This window comes from Squalius cephalus, assembly GCF_949319135.1.
Source record: "Squalius cephalus genome assembly, chromosome: 7".
Lineage (NCBI taxonomy): Eukaryota > Metazoa > Chordata > Actinopteri > Cypriniformes > Leuciscidae > Squalius > Squalius cephalus.
The window spans coordinates 25,470,705-25,490,696 of NC_137128.1; the positions used below are offsets into that span (position 1 = coordinate 25,470,705).

General features: G+C 37.7%; 1 protein-coding gene across 2 annotated transcripts in view; it reads right to left on the reverse strand.

The window, feature by feature from the left end:
* Nucleotides 1-334: 334 nt before the first annotated feature.
* Nucleotides 335-19,992, reverse strand: part of tox (thymocyte selection-associated high mobility group box) — a 58,868-nt gene continuing 39,210 nt past the window's right edge. For both annotated transcript variants that reach the window (XM_079875676.1, XM_079875677.1), the window contains 7 exons: nucleotides 16,049-16,294; nucleotides 9,135-9,386; nucleotides 7,668-7,898; nucleotides 5,989-6,069; nucleotides 5,072-5,440; nucleotides 721-869; nucleotides 335-625 (listed from right to left, as the gene is read on the reverse strand). In XM_079875676.1, coding sequence (XP_079731802.1) covers nucleotides 589-625; nucleotides 721-869; nucleotides 5,072-5,440; nucleotides 5,989-6,069; nucleotides 7,668-7,898; nucleotides 9,135-9,386; nucleotides 16,049-16,294 — 1,365 coding nt within the window. In that variant the 3' untranslated portion in view covers nucleotides 335-588. The remainder of the gene's footprint in view (nucleotides 626-720; nucleotides 870-5,071; nucleotides 5,441-5,988; nucleotides 6,070-7,667; nucleotides 7,899-9,134; nucleotides 9,387-16,048; nucleotides 16,295-19,992) is intronic.

Consider the following 19,992-nt stretch of genomic DNA (forward strand, 5'->3'; position numbering starts at 1 on the left):
TTTTCTTCAGATTGTGATGTTTCCTCTTTGTACAAAAAAAGAAGTTCTGTTTTGGTTCTCGTTCCGCCGTTTGTCAGCGAGAGCTTGGAGTCTCCGACACGCGGCGGTAAGTGCTTAGGAACTGATGGATCGACAACCTTCCTGCGAGGCAAATTGACCTACGCAACGTCTTAAAAACAATAAAACACACGTCTACAGGGGGTTTCCATACATGGCCTCTTATTAGGTACGCAATGAGGACGCGGAACAGTAGGAGGTAAGTCAATATCATTAGAGAAGTGATTGCATTTAAACAAATTTTAGCATTCAATTTACATGTTCATGCTTTCGATGATTTAAACTCTATTTTAAAGATCCAAAAGGTCTGAATGTCAGAAGCTAGAAGGAAATTGCAAAGCCACCACGGTAGGGTGCACTAAAGTGTGAGCCATGAGAAAGAAAACATTCAAACGTTGTTTTGCTGATGCGTGGATTGTGTCTAGTCTAAAATAAGGCCTGGATAAGTATTCAGGCCCTGAATAGCTGTACTGGGATGAGGAACTGCCTTGGTCCTGTGAGCGTGAAGGAGCGTGAGGCTGGACATGTCGATCAGGTCAGGTACAGGGCTTTGTCCCTCTGCAGAGCCCTGCGAAGGCAAATACGAACAAGTCAAAATGGCTGTCAGAGAAATGTGCTTATTTTCCTGAGTGATTGCGATTGATCTCGCTAGTGTCCGCTCACCCGTTGCCGCAGTAGTCAGGGGTCCAGTCCAGGCCCTGGGTCGGTCCGTTCCTGCAGCCGGTGCGGTAGTCCATTGAAGGGGACAGGCCAGGTCCGGCGGAGGATGTGACATTTACCATGTTCTGATACTCTGCCTGAAGGGGGAAACCCTGAGAGAGAGAGAGAGAAGAACACAATAGCAGATTACATATGAGATCTTACACGCTGCAGGTCCCACAGAGACAAGGCTCACACTGCAGAGGTATGAGAAGCAAGCTGGATCTGTTATATAATAATAATTATTATTCATATGCCAGAATAAATTATTTCAACACAATATGTCGTGCTGTTATTTTTGTCTGGAAAACACAAAAGTAGACATTTTTAAGGAATGGTTACACAGCTTTTGCCATAGAATAACAGCTTGTAGTGACCAGGGACTGTTCAGAAGTTGTTGTGAAGCCATACAATGGCTTTGTGTGGGGAATTTAAGTTTAAGTTTATTACTTAATAAGATTGGGATTGAATTTCTTTAGGATTTAAAAAAGGGAGAGTTAGAAAAAAAAGCCTACATAAGAATGGCATTTTTGGGTCAGTAATGTTGTCATTGGCTACGCATATGTGACCGGTAAGAGAAGTCTCTTGTGCTCACCCAGAATGCATCAATTTAATCAGAAATTCAGTGAAACAGTAATATTGTGAAATATACTTATAGCTTTTTTTCTATTTGATTATGTTTTAAACAGTAATTTATTCCAGTGATGTCAAAGCTGAATTTTCAGCATCATTACTCCAGTCTTCAGTGTCACATGATCCTTCAGAAATCATTCTAATATGCTGATTTGCTGTTTTCAATGTTGAAAACAGTTTTTTGTGGAAACTTCTTTGATAAAAAGAACAGCATTTATTTCAAATATTTATTTTTACTGTCACTTTTGATTCGCTGAATAAAAGTATGAATTTGTTTCAAAGAAAAAAACTTTTATTTATTTATTCATTCAGAATGCTGAACTAGCCTTCCTGTTTTTCTGAGAGAAACTCGAGCGAAGCACAAAACAGCTCGTTCAAGTCTAATTCCAGCAAACATCCTACGCGATCTGAAGTGGACATGATGACAGTGTAACGCAAGCAGCCTCAAATGAGCATTAATGAGCAACTGCATTCGGTGGTCGACGAGACCGGTGGGGGTAGACGAAAAATAAACGAAGCAGATATTCTAATTTGAAGACTTCTTCTCTGTTCTTAGCCTAGGAAAGACTGCATGTGAAAAGGAAGTTAATCTCAGTGGTACACAAGAGAATCTGCCTGAAAGAGCAAGACAGCAGGTGGCTGCGTTTTTTTCCCCCTCCAGAGATTCTACCTATTCATGAATTGTTCCTCAAATTCTTCTCCTTCATTCGATCACAAAGGCTCCATCTGCCCCTTTGTGTCCCTCCCCCCCCAACACCGCCCCACCTCCCCCCAGCCCGCCTCGGCTCACCGAAAAAGTTGAACCGCGCGTTTTTGTTTGCTCTCCACAAATATGCAAAAATGAACGAGGATTATTACTCCCCTTTGGATTTAAAAACTCTCCCATAAAGGCAGGATCTGCGGAACAGGCTTAAGAACTCCCCAAACGGAGGAGAGAAAGCCAAGTTTAAGCATTCGTACTCTCCTCCAAAAGATTGACAGAGCTATACAAGGAGCCCTGTGGTAATCTAAAATTGGACTTCAGACAAATTCACACTATAATCTGCATGAAAATTAGACACTTTTTTTTTTTTGCCTTATGACGATGATCATCCACAGCAATAGTTAATTTTCCTGCTGAGGACTGATAAAAAAGAAGCACATGAAATTCAATCAAGTAGTTGCTCTTTTAAATACAACGTTTCCCAGAATTCCCAGCAGGCACAGGAAGGGAAACTTACAACAATATGCCTTTCATATTCAAATGTGGATGGCGAACTTTTTTGCGGCAACAGTTTGAATTAGAAATATGTTTTTCGGTTTCGTCTTTGATGGAATCTTTACATTCCTTAATGATTCCCATCAAAACACACTTCAATTCAAACGTGAACAGCTCATCACTCAATGTCGGCGCGGCGCATCCCTCTGTGAAAGATCAAACCGCTGTCATTGGATAGCGTGTCACCTGTTCTCCTGACCACCTGATTCATCTCTCTTTATGAAGCTAATCCCTGTTTACCCCAAGACAATGTGATTCTCCGCCCTCTCCTTCTCTCCAGCACCAGCCAGTCCTGCCTCCCAGCTGATGCTCATCTCTTAAAGAGCTTCCAGGCACAAGGGTGCTATTCATTAGGACCTCATTACAACCTCATCTCAATCCCACTGAAGTTCCAGCACAACTCAGGGCTATTAAGACATGAAACGGATCAACACAGAAGTCTTAACGGCGTTGTCGCCGTCACCACGAGTGTCTAAGGAGACTCGGGCTTCAAACCTCTCTTTAACCACCTCTGTTTGAGATCTCTATTAGGGAAAGGAGGGTTTAATTAGCACTGATGCTAATAATGAGGCTGGGTGTTAACGTAGGGCTGCGGTTGAAACACCCCCTTCTTCCTCACACGGTAAAACAGGACAGGCAATAAACACAGTGAATGTTATTTCAAAAGAGGTCGTTTTCTCTTTAATTAGATTTTTTTGGGGGGTTGTTTGTGTGTGAATGGGTAGACTAGATCCTTTATTTGCTTTCTCTGCTTTGCTGTTGTCTACGTCCTCAAAAAACAACCTTCTCCTCCTATACACTTTAGCAGAGAACTAATTTCATTTCCTCCGGCCAGTCTGAAAAACTGTTTTCATCAGATAGCTGAGGCGTTTTGTCTTCCACACTGATGTATTCATCAATCTCAATGTGAGTTTTTCTGTGCAACCTTAAGTCACATCCAAATCCTAATGCATCTGTTTATTACAGAGAGAAAATTGAAAATCTGTCTGTGTGATACGCTGGGATTTTTTTTGCACGGTGTGGACATAAAACAAGCTGGCAGATATTAATGGTTCTTCTCTTGACCTCATTCGCCGGTGCGAGAGATAGGCTGAAGGGGCCGGAAATGATGAAAAATGAAACGGTGCAGCATCTGCTGCATAAACAGCACTTCCTCCACTCTCACATTCATACACACACATATACTCTCCGCTATCTGTTCCACGATAATGTAGAATGGAAATTGGAGAAGTATGAGACAAGGCAGGTTCTTGAAGAGGTTCATGGAAAATAGATTGGCTGAGGAGCAAATCCTTTAATTGGCCCGGCCTGGTGTCTGTCATGCCTCTTTTTAGTCTTGCTTTAATAACAGTGAAAAAGCTGCTAATGTCTTTCTTGATTAAAGTCAACATGAAATAGAGTGCACAACCCATTTTACATCCTAAATGTGACATATTTCACAATAGAAGAAGAAAAATCTAGGGAGGGTCTTGATTCTATCCATTAGGAATTGACCGGATGGTGAAAATTGCCCTCTACATGGTTAGGGTGAATTGGGTTACACTTTATTTTAAGGTGTCCTTGTTACAGTGTAATTACATTTAAGTACTGAGTCATATTAATTAACTATGTGTACTTACTATTTAGGATTAGGTTTGTTGTAGGGTTAGTTGCATGTAATTATGCATCATTTATAGTTATTACTATAGTAACTACATGTAGCACGTGCAACAAGGACACTGTAAAATAAAGTGTTACCGTGAATTGTTCACATTAAGTCCAAGACAACATATTAATAAAGCGAATTTTTGTCAATTTAGATTCACTTTCATGCCAACTTTAAATTTGTTTGAAAGTATTTATTTAAATATTAAGGTTTTTGGATGTGGGGACTAGTGGTCAACTGATATGGCAACAAAAACTGCGTGTACACATTCATAAAAAGCTAAATGAATACATTATTTAACCCTCTGAGGTCGGCAAACGCGCCGGCGCGTTTTGCTGGATTTTCTTCACATTGTAGCACTATAAACTTAAATTTCTCCGTCATTTATGGTATATAATTTTTGTGCCATGGCAAATGTTAATATTTTTTCTTTTTAGCACTTTTTTTTTTTTAAAGATGTCTCTTATCCTCACAAAGGCTGCATTTATTTGTTGTAAACAGTTGTGCTGCTTAATTTTTTGGAAGCAGTGATACTTTTTGTTACGATTCTTTGATGAATAGAAAGTTCAAAAGAACAGCATTTATTTTAATAGACTATCTAGTTACATTGTCTAAACTGTCACTTTTGATCACTTTAATGTAGATTTGCTGAATCAAAGTTCAGTAGTGTACATATAGGAACTCACTTAAAATGTACAAAGTTTATTCAAAATTCAAATGTAACTAAAAAGAAAAAAAAAAGCATTATTCACTGGCAAAAGCATCAGTAGATGTCTGACCTGGGCCATGGATGGGGAGTGCAGAGGCAGCGGGTGACCGCTGAGCTGCTGCTGGTGCTGGTGCTGCTGCTGGTGCTGGTGCTGGTGGAGACTGAGGTGCTGGTGTAAGGGGGGGCTGATCTGCAGCGGAGGGGGGGACGAGCCCGTCATGCTGCCCATGCTCATGGGCGCGCTGGGCCGGGATGTGCCACCTCGGGCTAGGCCTGGCTGCATCGGGGGCAGATGGGGACTGAGTCCTGTCTGCTGGTGGTACGGAGAAGCCATGTAGAGACCAGGGTGAGACTGACCCGTCCCGGAGAAAACTGATGGCTTGGGCCCGAGCATCTGAGAGGCCTGTGATACCTTCACATCGCCTGGGTCATTGTAGCTCTAGAGAAAGTTACGAAAATATTTCAGTTGTTGGTTGCATTGTTGTTTTAAACAGTTTTATTTTTAAACATGTATTGTGTCATTGTCTGCTTTTAAATGCCTGATGACTGTTCAATGTCTGAAATGTTGCTTTTTAATATGTATATTTAAAATGACATCAAATCAAAATTTTATATCAATTTTAAATATATACGTATAAATACTTTATGTGTATAAAATCTAAATTGCAAATACATTGCATGAATGTATAAATAAAAATATTAAATATATCTCTCTGTATTCCCCTTAGTCTTACTCGTAATATTTCCATTCAGGTTGTATGCCTCAATTGTTGCAACATTTATTAAATAATATTGGATTTCTTGCAAGCTACGACAGCGTGAGATGTTTTTATAATGCTGTCTTCATAATATTTCCATTCAGGTGTGCGAGAGGAGTCTCAAAAACATCTCTAAGCTGCCAAACAAGAAAATCTCGAAATCTCCCTCCTCAAACGTCGCGATTATAAAGTGCGTACGCGTATCAATCACCCAGAGTCATTTACGTACCTGAGACACGAGGCTCGCTCTGTACGCAGCCAGCTGTTTGAGGTACTCCTTCTTTGCGGTTTCTGTTTTTTTCTTGTACACCTGCCATGATAAAACAAACAAACAAAGAAAAAATATATTAAGAGGCCAAAGCTGTTCTTCATGTTCCTGTGCACAATTATTCTTAGAAATGGGATCTAATGGCAGTCCATTTATGAGCCATAATGCGTAATTGTTGTTGGAGCGCTGAAATGGTGCTTGAGTGCAGCCCACTTTATCCATCGCTTGTTCTTCTGCCTTTATGGACTGTCCATATTTCCCTTTCAGTTGGGGCATATGTGTAATTATTTGCCCATCAATACATCTGTGCTGTTATTACATCAACCAATAGACCTCTACTAAAAAGACGAGCAAAAGAGAGCGATAGAGAAAGACAAAAACAGCAGAGAGACATGATGTCCTTTTATCAGGCAAACATCCTCTCCTGAGGAAAAGTACTTTTAAGTGTTTTCATCAGCTTCACCGGCTGAGTGTTTTACATAGTAAAAAATGAGTGAATCAACGACTACAAAAAAATAAAAGAATGACTGTAGATGCTGTCTGGTGGCTTCGGTGAGAGAAATGGGTACTTTCAGTTGTGTTTATTCTGAAATCAGAAGCAAATCTGGTCAAGCAAGTCATGTCATTCTTCAAAACCTAAGTTCACACCCTAAACAAGAGTCTAGGTGTTAACATAAGTGCTAATCCTTTTCTTCATCACTGCTTTCAATCTTAAAAGAAACCTTGATTATTAAACATTTTTTAAACATTTACAAGGGTATTTACTGTACTACATGAGGTCCAATATTTCACTTTGATATACACATTTGCTTTAATGCACAGCCAATAAAAAGTATTACAGTGGTACACTAAAGTGTACCTTAAAGGGATAGTTCACCTAAAACTGAAAATCCTCATGTTACTTCAAACCTGTATGGCTTTCTTTCTTCTGTGGAACACTTTTTTTATGAGGACAGTTTTTTAATTAGTTACTTGTAATATTTCAAGTAGTATGAGAGGAACTATTCATTTTAAATAGTGACTAGAGAATCAACTTTTAAACCTGTTCAGAATACAATAAAATGACATAAAAAAAAAAAATGCTGAAACCCATAATGCTGTTGTGAACTATGCTTTAAATAGCCATTTGGTGGTTAAAACAAAACTCAACATTACAGACTGTATTCCTGCTAAATGTGTACCGAAACTTGATTAAGCGATTAGCAGACCCCACAAAAGTTTTCTTTGTTATATTCCAATGAAAAAAACAAAAACATATCTCACATATTGCACTGTTTTCACACCTGACTTTAAGACTTCCCCTACATGCACAACCGCGCTGATGTTAGACCACAACACCACTTTGGAGACAATGTTATTCTGTGATTGCACAAGGGGAAATCAGCAAATGTTCTGACCAACATGTGCGTCATCACATCTGCTGTCAAAACAAATCGTTATGCGGACATACTATTGTATATATATTATAGATAATATTTTAGATAATAAACAAAACACGTGCTGTGTATATAGAAGCACTGAGTAATCTAATGCCTGCTACATTACCTCAGTCTTTATGAGTCAGCAACAAGATCACAGCAAGATTAAGTAACTTTTTCACATTTGCACACAAGCAAGGTTTATTCAAGAGAGAAAGTCACCTGTTTTTGTTCCTCGCCGAGACCGTCCCACATGGAGGCCACAATTTTGGAGACCTCTCCAAATGTGGCATTAGGATTTTGGCCTTTGATAGCTGCCTGTGTGTCTCTGAAGAACAGGGCATAGGCTGACACTGGCTTCTGAGGCTCGTTGGGGTCTTTCTTCTTCTTCTTCTTGGGGGTTTTGGGCTTCTTGGCCATGTCTGTGGCTGCTCTCTTCTCTGCCCCATTCATCTGAAAGGAGAGGAGCTCATTATAGTAAACAATAGATATCCAATTAGATTAAGCCATAATAACAGCTTTATGAATGAATCATCTTCCTAAAGCTAGTTAGTGAGCCTTGTTCAAAAGCCTGGAGCTATTTTTTAAATTTTAATGACTTCCGCGCTTTAGTCGTATATACCGGGTTCCCACGCCTTTTTACCAACGAATTTCCATGACTTTTGCAACCGTTTGTCATCTCTGATTAAGGATATTTTAAAATAATTTTTTATAAAGATTTCACTGACAAAGAAATATTTATAGCTAATTAAATATTAATTTTAGAACTGAGGATAACTTGAAAAAATTATTTTGGCTATAGGGCATTGTAATTATTACATAATCATTTGTTCACAATTATCATTGATTATGGACTGTGATCACTGTACACATTCCTTATCATATACGACTATCCAAATAAGGGAATTTTATTTGCATGTATAAATACCATAAATGCACATTTCATTTAGAAATAGTACTTTTTTATTGAAGTTAAATATTTTAGTTTATATTTATTTATTTTTTATGTAAAATATTATGTTCTACATTTTTTCCAAGTTCAGTGTGAATAAACTATATTTTAAGGTGTATGTGTATTAAGTTTACACTTTAATACTTTAACTGTTTAATTAACAAAACAGACATTTAATTTAATTACTTGAATGACAATTAATCACCAGCCAAAGCTTCATACTTGTAACAGTCCTATATATCCATTTCCATGATATTTTAAGATTGAAGTAATTCAAATATCAGGTTTGATTATGATATGACTTTTAAAATTTCCTGAAATTTGTGACGGTGAGACTTTACATCAATATGAGTAGCTACTGTTGTAATTGTGATGGTGTATGTCTCTTGACTTTTTTAATGCTGAACCGTGTCTTCCATGTTAGGAAACAATACAAAAAATATCTTAGCAGAGCACACAGACGGCCACACTATCAGGAGGATCAGTATTGATGTGGAGTTTTGGAGAAAATGTGCTGTATTTGGGCTGTGAAGAACAGACTTGAGGCAGATCAGTGTCTTAGCAAATCTGTGTTTAAGGAAACATGGCAGAACAACTTACTGAAAGGTCAGCAATGACTCATTCCTTTGAATACACAGTATTTTGCCACAGTGCATAAAATAGTACCTGAGCGTGTGTGAGGAAGATAAGCTTTTATATTCATGAGATCATAGAATGGGTAAAGCTCCCTCTCTCACCTTGACAGCATCATCTGCATCGTCCTCATGCACGGAGCTGGAGGGGGAAGGTGTGGCGGACTTGCTCTCTGGTGGAGATGGGGATCCACGGGTGCCATTGTTGTTGTTCAGACCCAACTGAGTATTGAGTTGTGACTGGTTGATTGTGGTCAGCTGACCTTGAGGAACCATGCCAGGTTGGATCCTGGGTCTATGCGTATCCACCTGAGGGTGGCCACCGTAACGCGAGTCAGAGTTGACCATCTGCTGCATCTGGAAGATTTTAAACAAATATACATAGGTGTTGAAATTAATATTTCAAATAACTAAACCAAACAGAAGTGAATCTCAATCAGCATTTTTTGATAAAACAAAAAGCTTACGGTGAGGCGCTTTGCATTCAGTTGTCGACTGAGCACTATTTAATATTATTACTTATTAAAACTAAGCTCACAAAAAGTTACAGTTGAATTCACGAAAGGACTACCTATACATACAAGGATAATCCTAATGTTAACTAGCACTTAATATCTCCATCCATACCTTATGACAGGTTTATATTTTCACCTTCCTGCTGCTGTAAATGCTAGGCTGTATCAGGGTGTATAAAACATTGCTTTTGTACACTGTATCTGGGGGATAAATCACTTCCGACAAGGACAAGCCCTGTAGTGGTAGTCTGTCACCTGATACTGTCTGAAGCAACAGGTGACCTGAAATGTACCCCACGCCCACCATTGTATGCCGCACAATGCCCCCGACAGGTGGAGCTTTGGGGTTAGAGGCCACAGGCATTGCTCTGAAAGACAGGTGACTCTGTGTCTCCCTCCCCACATAAACACTTCAGACACTCTGAACCCTCAATACACTAAATATACTGAAATTGTCTTCTATCAGGTGGTTTTCAATTTTTTTTTAATTTCAATTAAGTAATTCAAATTAAATACAGTTTTACATTGAATATATATTTGAGTTTATACAGTTTAATTTATATGATTTAATTATATATTTTATACTATAGATGTATAGTTTTATTTTACAGTTTAATAGAAATATATATATATACACTGTATATACAGTTTGATTTTCAGCCAATAGCTCTTACTCAGTTGAATACATGAAAGTGTTTTTATGTCATGTCATGAAGCATCTGATAAACTATTAATTTCCGAGAATTCAGCGTGCATCCAAACGCAATTGATTTAGTTGCAAAGGACTAATGACGTGACATTAAACAGCAATGGGGAGGAAAACCTCTAATACAAGAGGTTTTAGCGGTTAACTGACTAATCATAAACTGACACTGGTGAAAATGTCAAGTTCTCATGAAATGGCTCCGGGGGGGGAAATCGCAGTGGAAATCTGTTCAACTTTTTAGTGTTTAACCATTACAATGTTAATGGACAGGAGAAAGTTTCGTTTTTCAGCGAAATGCGTTCACCTTCATATGCACACCTCGTTAATACGCTCCGTGTTTCCAATGTTTTAACCCATCCCACTCGATTTCTTGTGAAACATCTGTCTTTTCTTGAGGGGGACTTTTTTCTGCTAGTTAACCCAGACAATACCCACCTTGTGTGGAGTAATAAGACAATGTGGTCAGTTTTGTGTGTGAAAACACACTTCAACTTGAAAACCACGCACGCTATTAAAGGTCACCTTTCTTTTTCATGGTAAAACAAAACTTAGAGGCAGGACACGCTTTCTGACAGAAACTAAGAGTGAAATCAAAGACAAATTGTTTAATCATACAATAACTAGTGAAATTTCCCAATGAGAAAAACTTTACGACAAGAGGATCAACATGGCTGCGGAAAAAACCCTCAAATCGCATTTGTCAGAGTGAGGTTGTGATGGTATTTATCATCTGAGCTCACCATTAATCTCCACCACACAGAGGACAAAGGCTTGCCAGGGATGAATAGAGGTCACGTGACGAGGTCACAGACAAAAGCCCTAAAGGTTGCCTGTTCTGCACTTTTTAAGTTTTAAATAACAAATGGCTGCCTGGGCTGGCTGTTTTTTCATCAGATCCACTGACCCGTGCTGCAAGGGAGGTCATACTCATTTGATATCAATTTCCTTTAAATCACAGGGCAAATTGTAATCACACGTACAGTATGAGACTATTTGCATGCTTATCTTCCTATAGTGCACGACAGAGACGTATGAAAGGGACGCGAGAACCCCAGCTTTCCATGGAGTCCAATGACATTTTAAAGGGAGGAAAATAATGTCTACTTTACTCCGGCTGTCACTTCAGGGGCACTTTCATGTCCTTCTGTTTCCATTAAAAAGGTATAAATAGCTTAAGTGCTGGACTAGATCAGAGCCAATTGTTTGCTCTGGGTAATAAAACCACAGCCCAATGATAAGGACTTTTTCAGGCAGAGTAATGAGGGTGTATTTCATGTCCTTGTGTTACTGTAGATCTTTATAAGCTAAAACACACACTGTCTTTTTGTTTACCCTTTCGATCGTTCGAATGAATTTGAAATATATTCTGGAATAATCTTAGCTATTAATTTCTTTCCTCTGAAGTTAATCCGCTTCAGAATCGCTGTTATTTTTTATTAGTAATAATAGCTTGTCACAGTCTACACGATGGAAAACACCCAATATTTATGACATGCAGGAGTACATATGAGAAGTGAGGTAATTTGGAGTATAAAAGCTTAAAGCCGTATTACGCCATCTGTCATTTGGACATGCCAGTGTTTAATTGCTTTCGCTTGAATTTTCCACAAACGCACGCAAATACCTGTCTCTTATTAAACTTCACTGTAAATGATCTATGCAAAAGCAGTCTAATAGAAGTAGCTTGTCACGCTGCACTTTCAAGGTCTCGAATGTTTTGCAGTGCACAGCAAAGAGCTGCAAACTGTAGGCTTTGCTGCAAATTTGCAATAAATGGAGATTTATGTCCATTACTGTTCCTTTTTTTTTATTTAGGCCACTGCTGGATGAGGATTTAGTGGCTTTTGCGCTGATGATGGACGATCTCGAAGCTTTTTACCGCTCACGCCCTCTCTCTCTCTCTCCTCCGCTGTCAGCTCTGTTTAGATTTGCACATTTTACACACATCAACTTGTGCTTATTTAAGCGGACATGTGGCTTTCTGGAAAGCAAACTTCACCTGAGCATTTCCAATAAATTCGTCGCGTTTCATGCGAATCACCGAGCTCATCAGAACGGCCCGATGAGATCTCATCTCTCACATTATACGTTTAAAAAGAAGCCTTCCTCGTTTCTCGGGACTAGGGGATCCATTTAGCTATTCTCTGGCATTTACTTTCATTCTTTTTAACGGAACGAGGGGGAGGGATGGTGAAACCTTATGAGATAATTTTCCTTTTAATCTAATAGTTTTTAAGGTGAAGCACATTTCACTCAACTATCTCTGCTGGCTAAACAATGCAAGCTCTGAGACCTATACAATGAATGCAAAATGTGAGAGGCACATAAATGCACTCTCTGTTCCACCAGAGAAGGCAGCTCCAACAGGCTAATGCTGAGAGAAAATTAATTCCATCAGCTAGCTCTTTCATTCTCCACTGCAGCTACAAGCTCTCTGTCCCGTTGCCTGGCAACCATAATTCATAGCCGCTCTAAATGGATGTTCTCCAAGCACTGAGAACATTAAGGTGAAAAGAACAAATGCCTTTGTGAATCTCAATATCTTTCAGTGTGCATGTCACTCTGTGTGTTTTTTTTTACCCACCCATGTGTATGTTATTCTTTAAAAATCTATTTGATGTAAGTTTAAGAGGGGCACTACGAAGGTGCATTTTCCCAAAAAGAGTAACAAAGGAATCGAAAATATTGGTCGTACCATTTTTCCCTCTTACGGCAGTTGTAATTTCGCCTTCCGATAAATCATTTGTGCGAATAGCAAATAAATAAAGGTCAAGATTTTTTTTTTTTTTAAATGCACAAAAACAAGGCTCAATATTTAGGTTTGGCCACCAAACATGAAGTATGTGGAAAACAATAGGTGAGAGATGATGAAGAGGAGAAGTTTCAGTTTGACTCGAGCGTCAGATCAGCAGCACATCTCGCATTCACCTTCAACCACAGTTAGTCACAGCTCACCAACACTTCATAAGTGTCATAATAACATTATGAGGTTTCTTGCACTTAACCAAAATTTAAGGTTTGGGTTTCATTTCTGCAGAAGTGGCAGCGATTTGTAGATGTCTGTAATTGATATCAATATAATACAAGAAAAAGACAAGAGAAGCATAAGGTGAAAAAATAAGTTAGCAAACCAAATAAAATCATTTTATTTCATGTAATCTATCTTTATATCAAATATTAAATCTAATATAATAATCTTAATATAAATAATGTCATGCACAGATATCCTAATAATGAATTATTATATTGCGATAACCATATACTTCTGATTTATTTATTTTTCTAGGATTCAAATGTTCATTTTTTAAAATCTACAGTTTCTGAATGTACTGTACAACTATCTAGTACAGCTACATGGCAAGCAGAATGCATTAGGGGGAGTGCCTTGATGCTAAATTATATTTAATTAACTTAATCCAACGGGGAATTTGGCATTGTTTCACTGTGCGTTAAATCACATTAGCTCTCATTTGCTGGGTGCTATCTCAATCATTCTATATGCCGCTCCAACCTCTTATAATCTCTGTTGAGGTGTTTCATTGGTGTCAATTAAATCATTGTTTGGGCACTGAAACGACTTTGCTGTTGCGTAATTCTGTCATGCAAAATGCATTAGTGACATCTCAAAGGAGAGCATGTGCATCTTACAGTGGAATTTCCTCCATACACAGAGAAACAGTATTTTTGGTACCTTTCCATACTATATTATATGGAAGCACATTTCCACCTCAGAGCACAACATATGTAAAATAGGTAACTGTAACTGCTTTCTCTTGATGCAAAACCCTCTACATCCGTCTGACATTTTTCTGACATTTTCTTTTAAATGAGCATATGTATGTTTTTAATTTTACTCTATCAGTGACATTTTTGAAAATACCTAAACATAGGAGCCTGATAAAAATGCTCATTTAAAAGAAAAATGGCAGATGGACTTTTGCATCTGAAGTATATATATATATATATATATATATATATATATATATATACATATATACATGTGTATATGTGTGTATATATATATATATATATATATATATATATATATATATATATATATATATATATATATATATATATATATTAGTGGTGGGCCGTTATCGGCGTTAACGCGCTGCGTTAACGCGAGACTCTTATCGCGCGATAAAAAAAATATCGCCGTTAATCTATTCTCCAAGTTGGGTTGGGAGCGTTGGGAGCTGGCTCAAGCTACACAAGCTATGATGACGCAATCTACCCGCGGCCGCGAGGAACACCCGGCTGCAACGCATCATATTCGTCGTCATCTTAAGTAAACACGGCTGAAAGTGAAAGCTGGTGTAAAAGATCCATGCAACATCCATTATTTGGACTTGGTTTGTATTTAAGCCGTCCGACGTAGACTGTGTGGTGTAACAGTTCGGTAAGTTAACACACGACTAATCCGTTCTACCACCTCAAATTCAAAACGAAACATATCACTGAATACCAGCGCGCGCGTATTATTCCCAATATATCTTAGTGAGTGGTGTAGCACATAATCTCTTTTTATTAAAAGCGCCCGATTTTAAGAATCCTTGTTGTGTTTCTTTTTAACTGAAAAGACATCAGTTAGACAATATTCTAATTTTAAATTTGGGGTTTCATAAGCTCCAAGCCATAATAAACATTAGACCTACTTAAGTCTCTGCAGCTAGTGTACTTAAATTTGATTTATCTGCAAAATTATGTTGTATACTTACAGTTTTGCACAATATATGTTCTCAAAACTACATACACCCTTTCAAAAAAAAAAAAAAAAAAAAACCAGCAGTTGTTTAGCAGGGTCTGTGTAACCTGTTCTGAAATGGTTTTATTTTAATATCGTTATCGCAAGAGGCTGCAATGTATATCACAATATGGATTTTAGGCCATATCGCCCATCCCTAATTGATAGCCTATAGTAGTTGATAATAACATAGGCCTACCTAATGTTGCCTACGGACGGTAACAGTACAGTAGTAACCTTTTACAGTCTATGAGTAGAACAGCTTTCTCAAGCAGTTTGTGATGCATTTTGGAAACAGGAGATGAGCACCTGGTCTAATGCGCCACCTGGCTTGAGAAACCCGTTCTCAAAGACTTACTTTTATAGTCATTATTTGGGTAGCACACATACTCTGAATGCCTTCGGCAGAATTCAAATGAGCCATTTTAATCTAGATTAATCTAGATTAATTTCAAAATTAATCTAGATTAATCTAGATTAAAAAAATTAATCTATGCCCACCTCTAATATATATATATATATATATACTTCAGATGCAATTTGAGATAAATCACATTGTAATTTATAAAGATGAAATTATGAGAATCAAAGTTTCTATATATCAAATATATATTCTATATATCATAGTTTCTATATATATATACAGTATATATATATATATATATATATATATACACACACACTATATATATATATATATTATTTATATATATATATATATAATATCTTGCAATGTACCTAAATGCTTTTGTGACATATAGAAACTTTGATTCTCATAATTTCATCTTTATAAATTACAATGTGATTTATCTCAAAATCACTAAATGTGACGTTATATTTCACAATTGCTGCTGTGTCACTTTATGACAATGTGACTTTATATGTCACAATGGGATTTTAAATCATGCAATTGTGACTTTATTTCTCATAATTTTGGCTTTGTATCTCGCAGTATGACTACTACTTTTAAACCGTATCCATTAATTACCCTTTTAGGCAGAAACAGGCTTCCATACGCCTCAGGTCTTAGACAGAGAGCACCAGTACTCACCACTGAGAGGGAGTTGGTGAGCAGACCGCCATCTTGGCCCAACATGTTGGGGACCGACATGCCGGACAGGTCCATTCCTTGCAGGTGAAAGGGGTGCAGTCCGTTCTGGGAGACAGGGGGGCAAAGGTGATGGTACGTTCCGGACTCAGACTCGGGCAAGTGTGCCAGCATGTGTTCGGGGAGGGTGGGAGGAGTGATAGGCGGGATGTTGAAGTCTTCGTCCCCAAGACTGGGCACTGGGTAGGACTGTTGGAATGAACAGAGACACAGCACACAAAGGTTACGTGACCTGTCAGAACACTGATTGGCTGATTACAAAACCACAATCTTATTCAAAAGAGGATTCTGACTGGTCATCAGTGATGATGAATACAATGCATTTTTCACGTCTATTATCATTTATTCAGAGGTAAATATAAAATAACCTGATAAAGAGGGTATCAAATTTTAAAAATGACATTGTAACTTTAAAATGGAAAAGCGAGTGAATAGATGGTGAAGTGCAATGAGCACTCTTGTCAGAGAGTCTCCAAAGGCAGCATGAAAAGGCTTTCCAAACAGTTAGTTTGAAATACTGCACAACAGGGGGTCACCCGTAGGCTAGAACAAGGACAGACTGTCCATTTGATACTTATAAATAAGAGAATGAAATGGGTTACAGCACAAACAGAAAAATCTTGTTGAAAACCAACATTCTTTGATGTTCTATATTCTGCCACTGAAGCGATCCTGCTATGGCAATGATTCACGCTGTATCAATAACAGAAAAAAGACTAATCACAACTATATACGCAGCAAATCAAATGCTGAATAAAGTACATCAAAGTGCACTGCACATTACAGTGATCCATTCATACTATTTGAGCCTTTGAGGAAGTAAAATTATATGCAAATGGTCAATCAATCTCATTAGACTATAACAAAAGGCTGCTTTTATGAGGCTGAACAGTCACTTGCGCTTGGCTGTGAAGTTTGCTTTGGCTGCCTTAAAACAGCCCGTCCTGCACGCTGCCTCCTCCAGCCCCTGTCAGTTTAGACTGTGATGAAAAAGATGTAAAGCAGATAAGGAGATGAAAGGCTGTACAAATCCAAGCAAAATCATAAATTATTCGGTAAACACTCCCTTGGAGTAAAATACTGTAGAAAAATATATACAGTTATCAGAAGGCATAGAGATGAAGTTTATCATTGGTACCAAAGGCAAGCCGGAAAACACATCACGGCGAACACTTCACGAAACGCTAACCGTGAATGTGCCTCAGCCTCTGACTCGAAATGACTCAAACGATCCCCCTCTCTCTCTCTTTCTTTTTTTTTTTTTTTACCTTGAAAGGGGCTTCTCTTTTCTGCTGCTTTATTATCTCTAATACATAGCTTTTATTTGCAGCAAACTAAATGAACCTGTCAGACAGCCAACTACAGGCAATTAGGTATGAAATTGGTTCCAAATTCAAACTCAACTCAAATAACGGTCCAACTGTTACTTTTAAGGATTGCAATAATCGTTTTAATGAGCTTCCTACTTCTGCCTCTAAAAGCCAATGTATCATGCTCATTTGCATATTTGATTGTGTTGTGCCTCACAGATGTCTGCGTTTGTTTGCGGGAAATATGCTGGCATAATTCATACAGTAAGGCCCTTAGAGGAATGATTTGACTGCCAAATGAAAAAAAATAAATCACATAGAACAAGATGACTGTTTGCAGTGGCTTGCATTGCTGTTGATACATGCGAGTAATGTACTTATTTGTGTAATTATCGTCGAAAGAAGGAAAATAAATGATTATTTTCAGGTAAAAATGATATAAATAAATAAGAGCAGGAATGGATAACAGTTTTGTCGGCTCGAGTCGAGGTGCGATTGTTTATGTGTTCTAACGGTACATGATGTTTCTTGGTATCCTGTCTTTCTTTTTTTACACTTTCCTTTTTTTGTGACACTGAGGTGCGTAAACAGGCAGCCAAGAAAGAGAACACAGGAAATAAATAACCCTGTGCTGTGGTGTGTGGCTCTGAAAAAAAGTGAAATGCACAAAAATTAAGAGATACTGTATTGCAAACATTTCCTACATCTGTGTGTTTTTGTTGTGAAAAAGAAGACGTTAGATGAGGCCGCGAGTACAAACATATCAAAACATGCTGTCATCTGATGCTCATCTATTTATTGAACTGGAAACTGCAAAAAAAGTTCCAGCTAATCTGAATAAATGCGTTTTCTGAAGCAATGTGCTACGAGTCAGTTAATTTTTCCAATTCCAACCTCTTGTTTAAACATCCTTCATTTTTCAATCTGTAGTCATGTTGTTGGTCATTTCAATATTTTTGTATCATCTAATGAAACCTGAATCAGATCATTCGAAATGAACTAAATGAATATATTCTGAGTCATATATATATAATACATATGTATAAATGAAAATAAATTCTGAGTCAGGATTGTGGGAAATTACCCACACAATTGCTGTACATTCAGTTCAGTGTTTACTATTCATAATTCAGCTACATTCAGATCGCTACGTAAAATTTTAACATAATTTAGGTGTGCGGTTTTCCTCTAAAAGGCTATCTTTCATTTAACAATAAATGGAACATGGAAGAAAAACAACAATTTCAGTGTAAATGAGGACTTTGGATGACACATAGTTTCCGACCAACCCTCATTCACATTACATGCAAAGGAGGGGAAGGAGAAGAAAATGACAAATTTGAGATCCACAACGTGCAAGTCCTTGTCCATTTTCGTGTGACATCATTTCGACTGGACAACAAATCTCTCAGGGAGGTGATTGCCTGTCAAATAGCACAAGGGTAATGGGACTGGTGGGAGATGAATGGCAAATGAGCAGGAGAGTCATTTAAATCTACTATCAATTACTGATGATGGTCATGATGGCTGTATGGAATCATTGTCTATGGGCGACTTCACAGCCAGCAGTCAATCAAAGCTTCACAGCGGAGGGGGAAAGTGAAGTAAACTTGGGGAATAGTCATGGATCTGATGCGGTTTACACTGACAATAAGGAAAGAAAGGAGAGAGAACTCTTGTGTTTTTAACATAGTGTAGAGAATGAGTGGCAGAAATGCTTCACCAGCAGAAATTATGCATTAAATTACTGCAGCCTCACAATGGAGATGTGAATTGTTTATAAGCCTTCCATCTTGACAGGCGTAAATCAGCTCGTCATTATGAAAGAAGAGCACATGTACTGAGATATGAGGTGGATGAGAAAAAGCGCATTTTGAGATAAGATATACGCTCCATCATTATGCCACAAAATGCATTAAAACAAATTTAGGACGATTCTGACGATTTAGAAGGATGGGTGAGACTGAGGCTAGTTGTCAACTGGGGAAGCTGTATTCCAGTTTTTAAATCAAATGTTTTTTATCTCTAGCTGTGGTTTTGTATATTGGTTTCAAACCCCTAACCACTTCAATTTCGAATAATCATTTTTTAATCATTTTAGTAATAATAAAAACATTTATAAATATGATGAATTATATGAAAAAGAACAAAAACATTTTAAATAAACGTAGAAAAATAAATGCATTCTTGTTTTTTGGTTATTATTAATTTTCTTAATAATAAAAGTTATTTTTTATTATTAATTTTTGTGAATTTTACTCTGGTAAGTTGTCACATTTGAAACATTTTATATCGGCACAAGATTCATTGATTGTTTTGTGTTTCAAAATTGTTTTAATGATTTTAACAGTAGGCTACTTCCTATAATTGACAGTGGCATTTTCATTGTGACAATTTACCCCATAAAATGTGACAATATTCCCCAGTATCTGCGCAAAAATATCAATGAGTATTAAATTAACTGTGTCTTTTCTCTTGGGCATTTATCCCTTTACTGCATAAATGTGAAAATGCACTTTCCAAACTTAAATGGCTGTAATTCATAAATGCTTTGGAATACAGGTTTGTCTCTTTTTA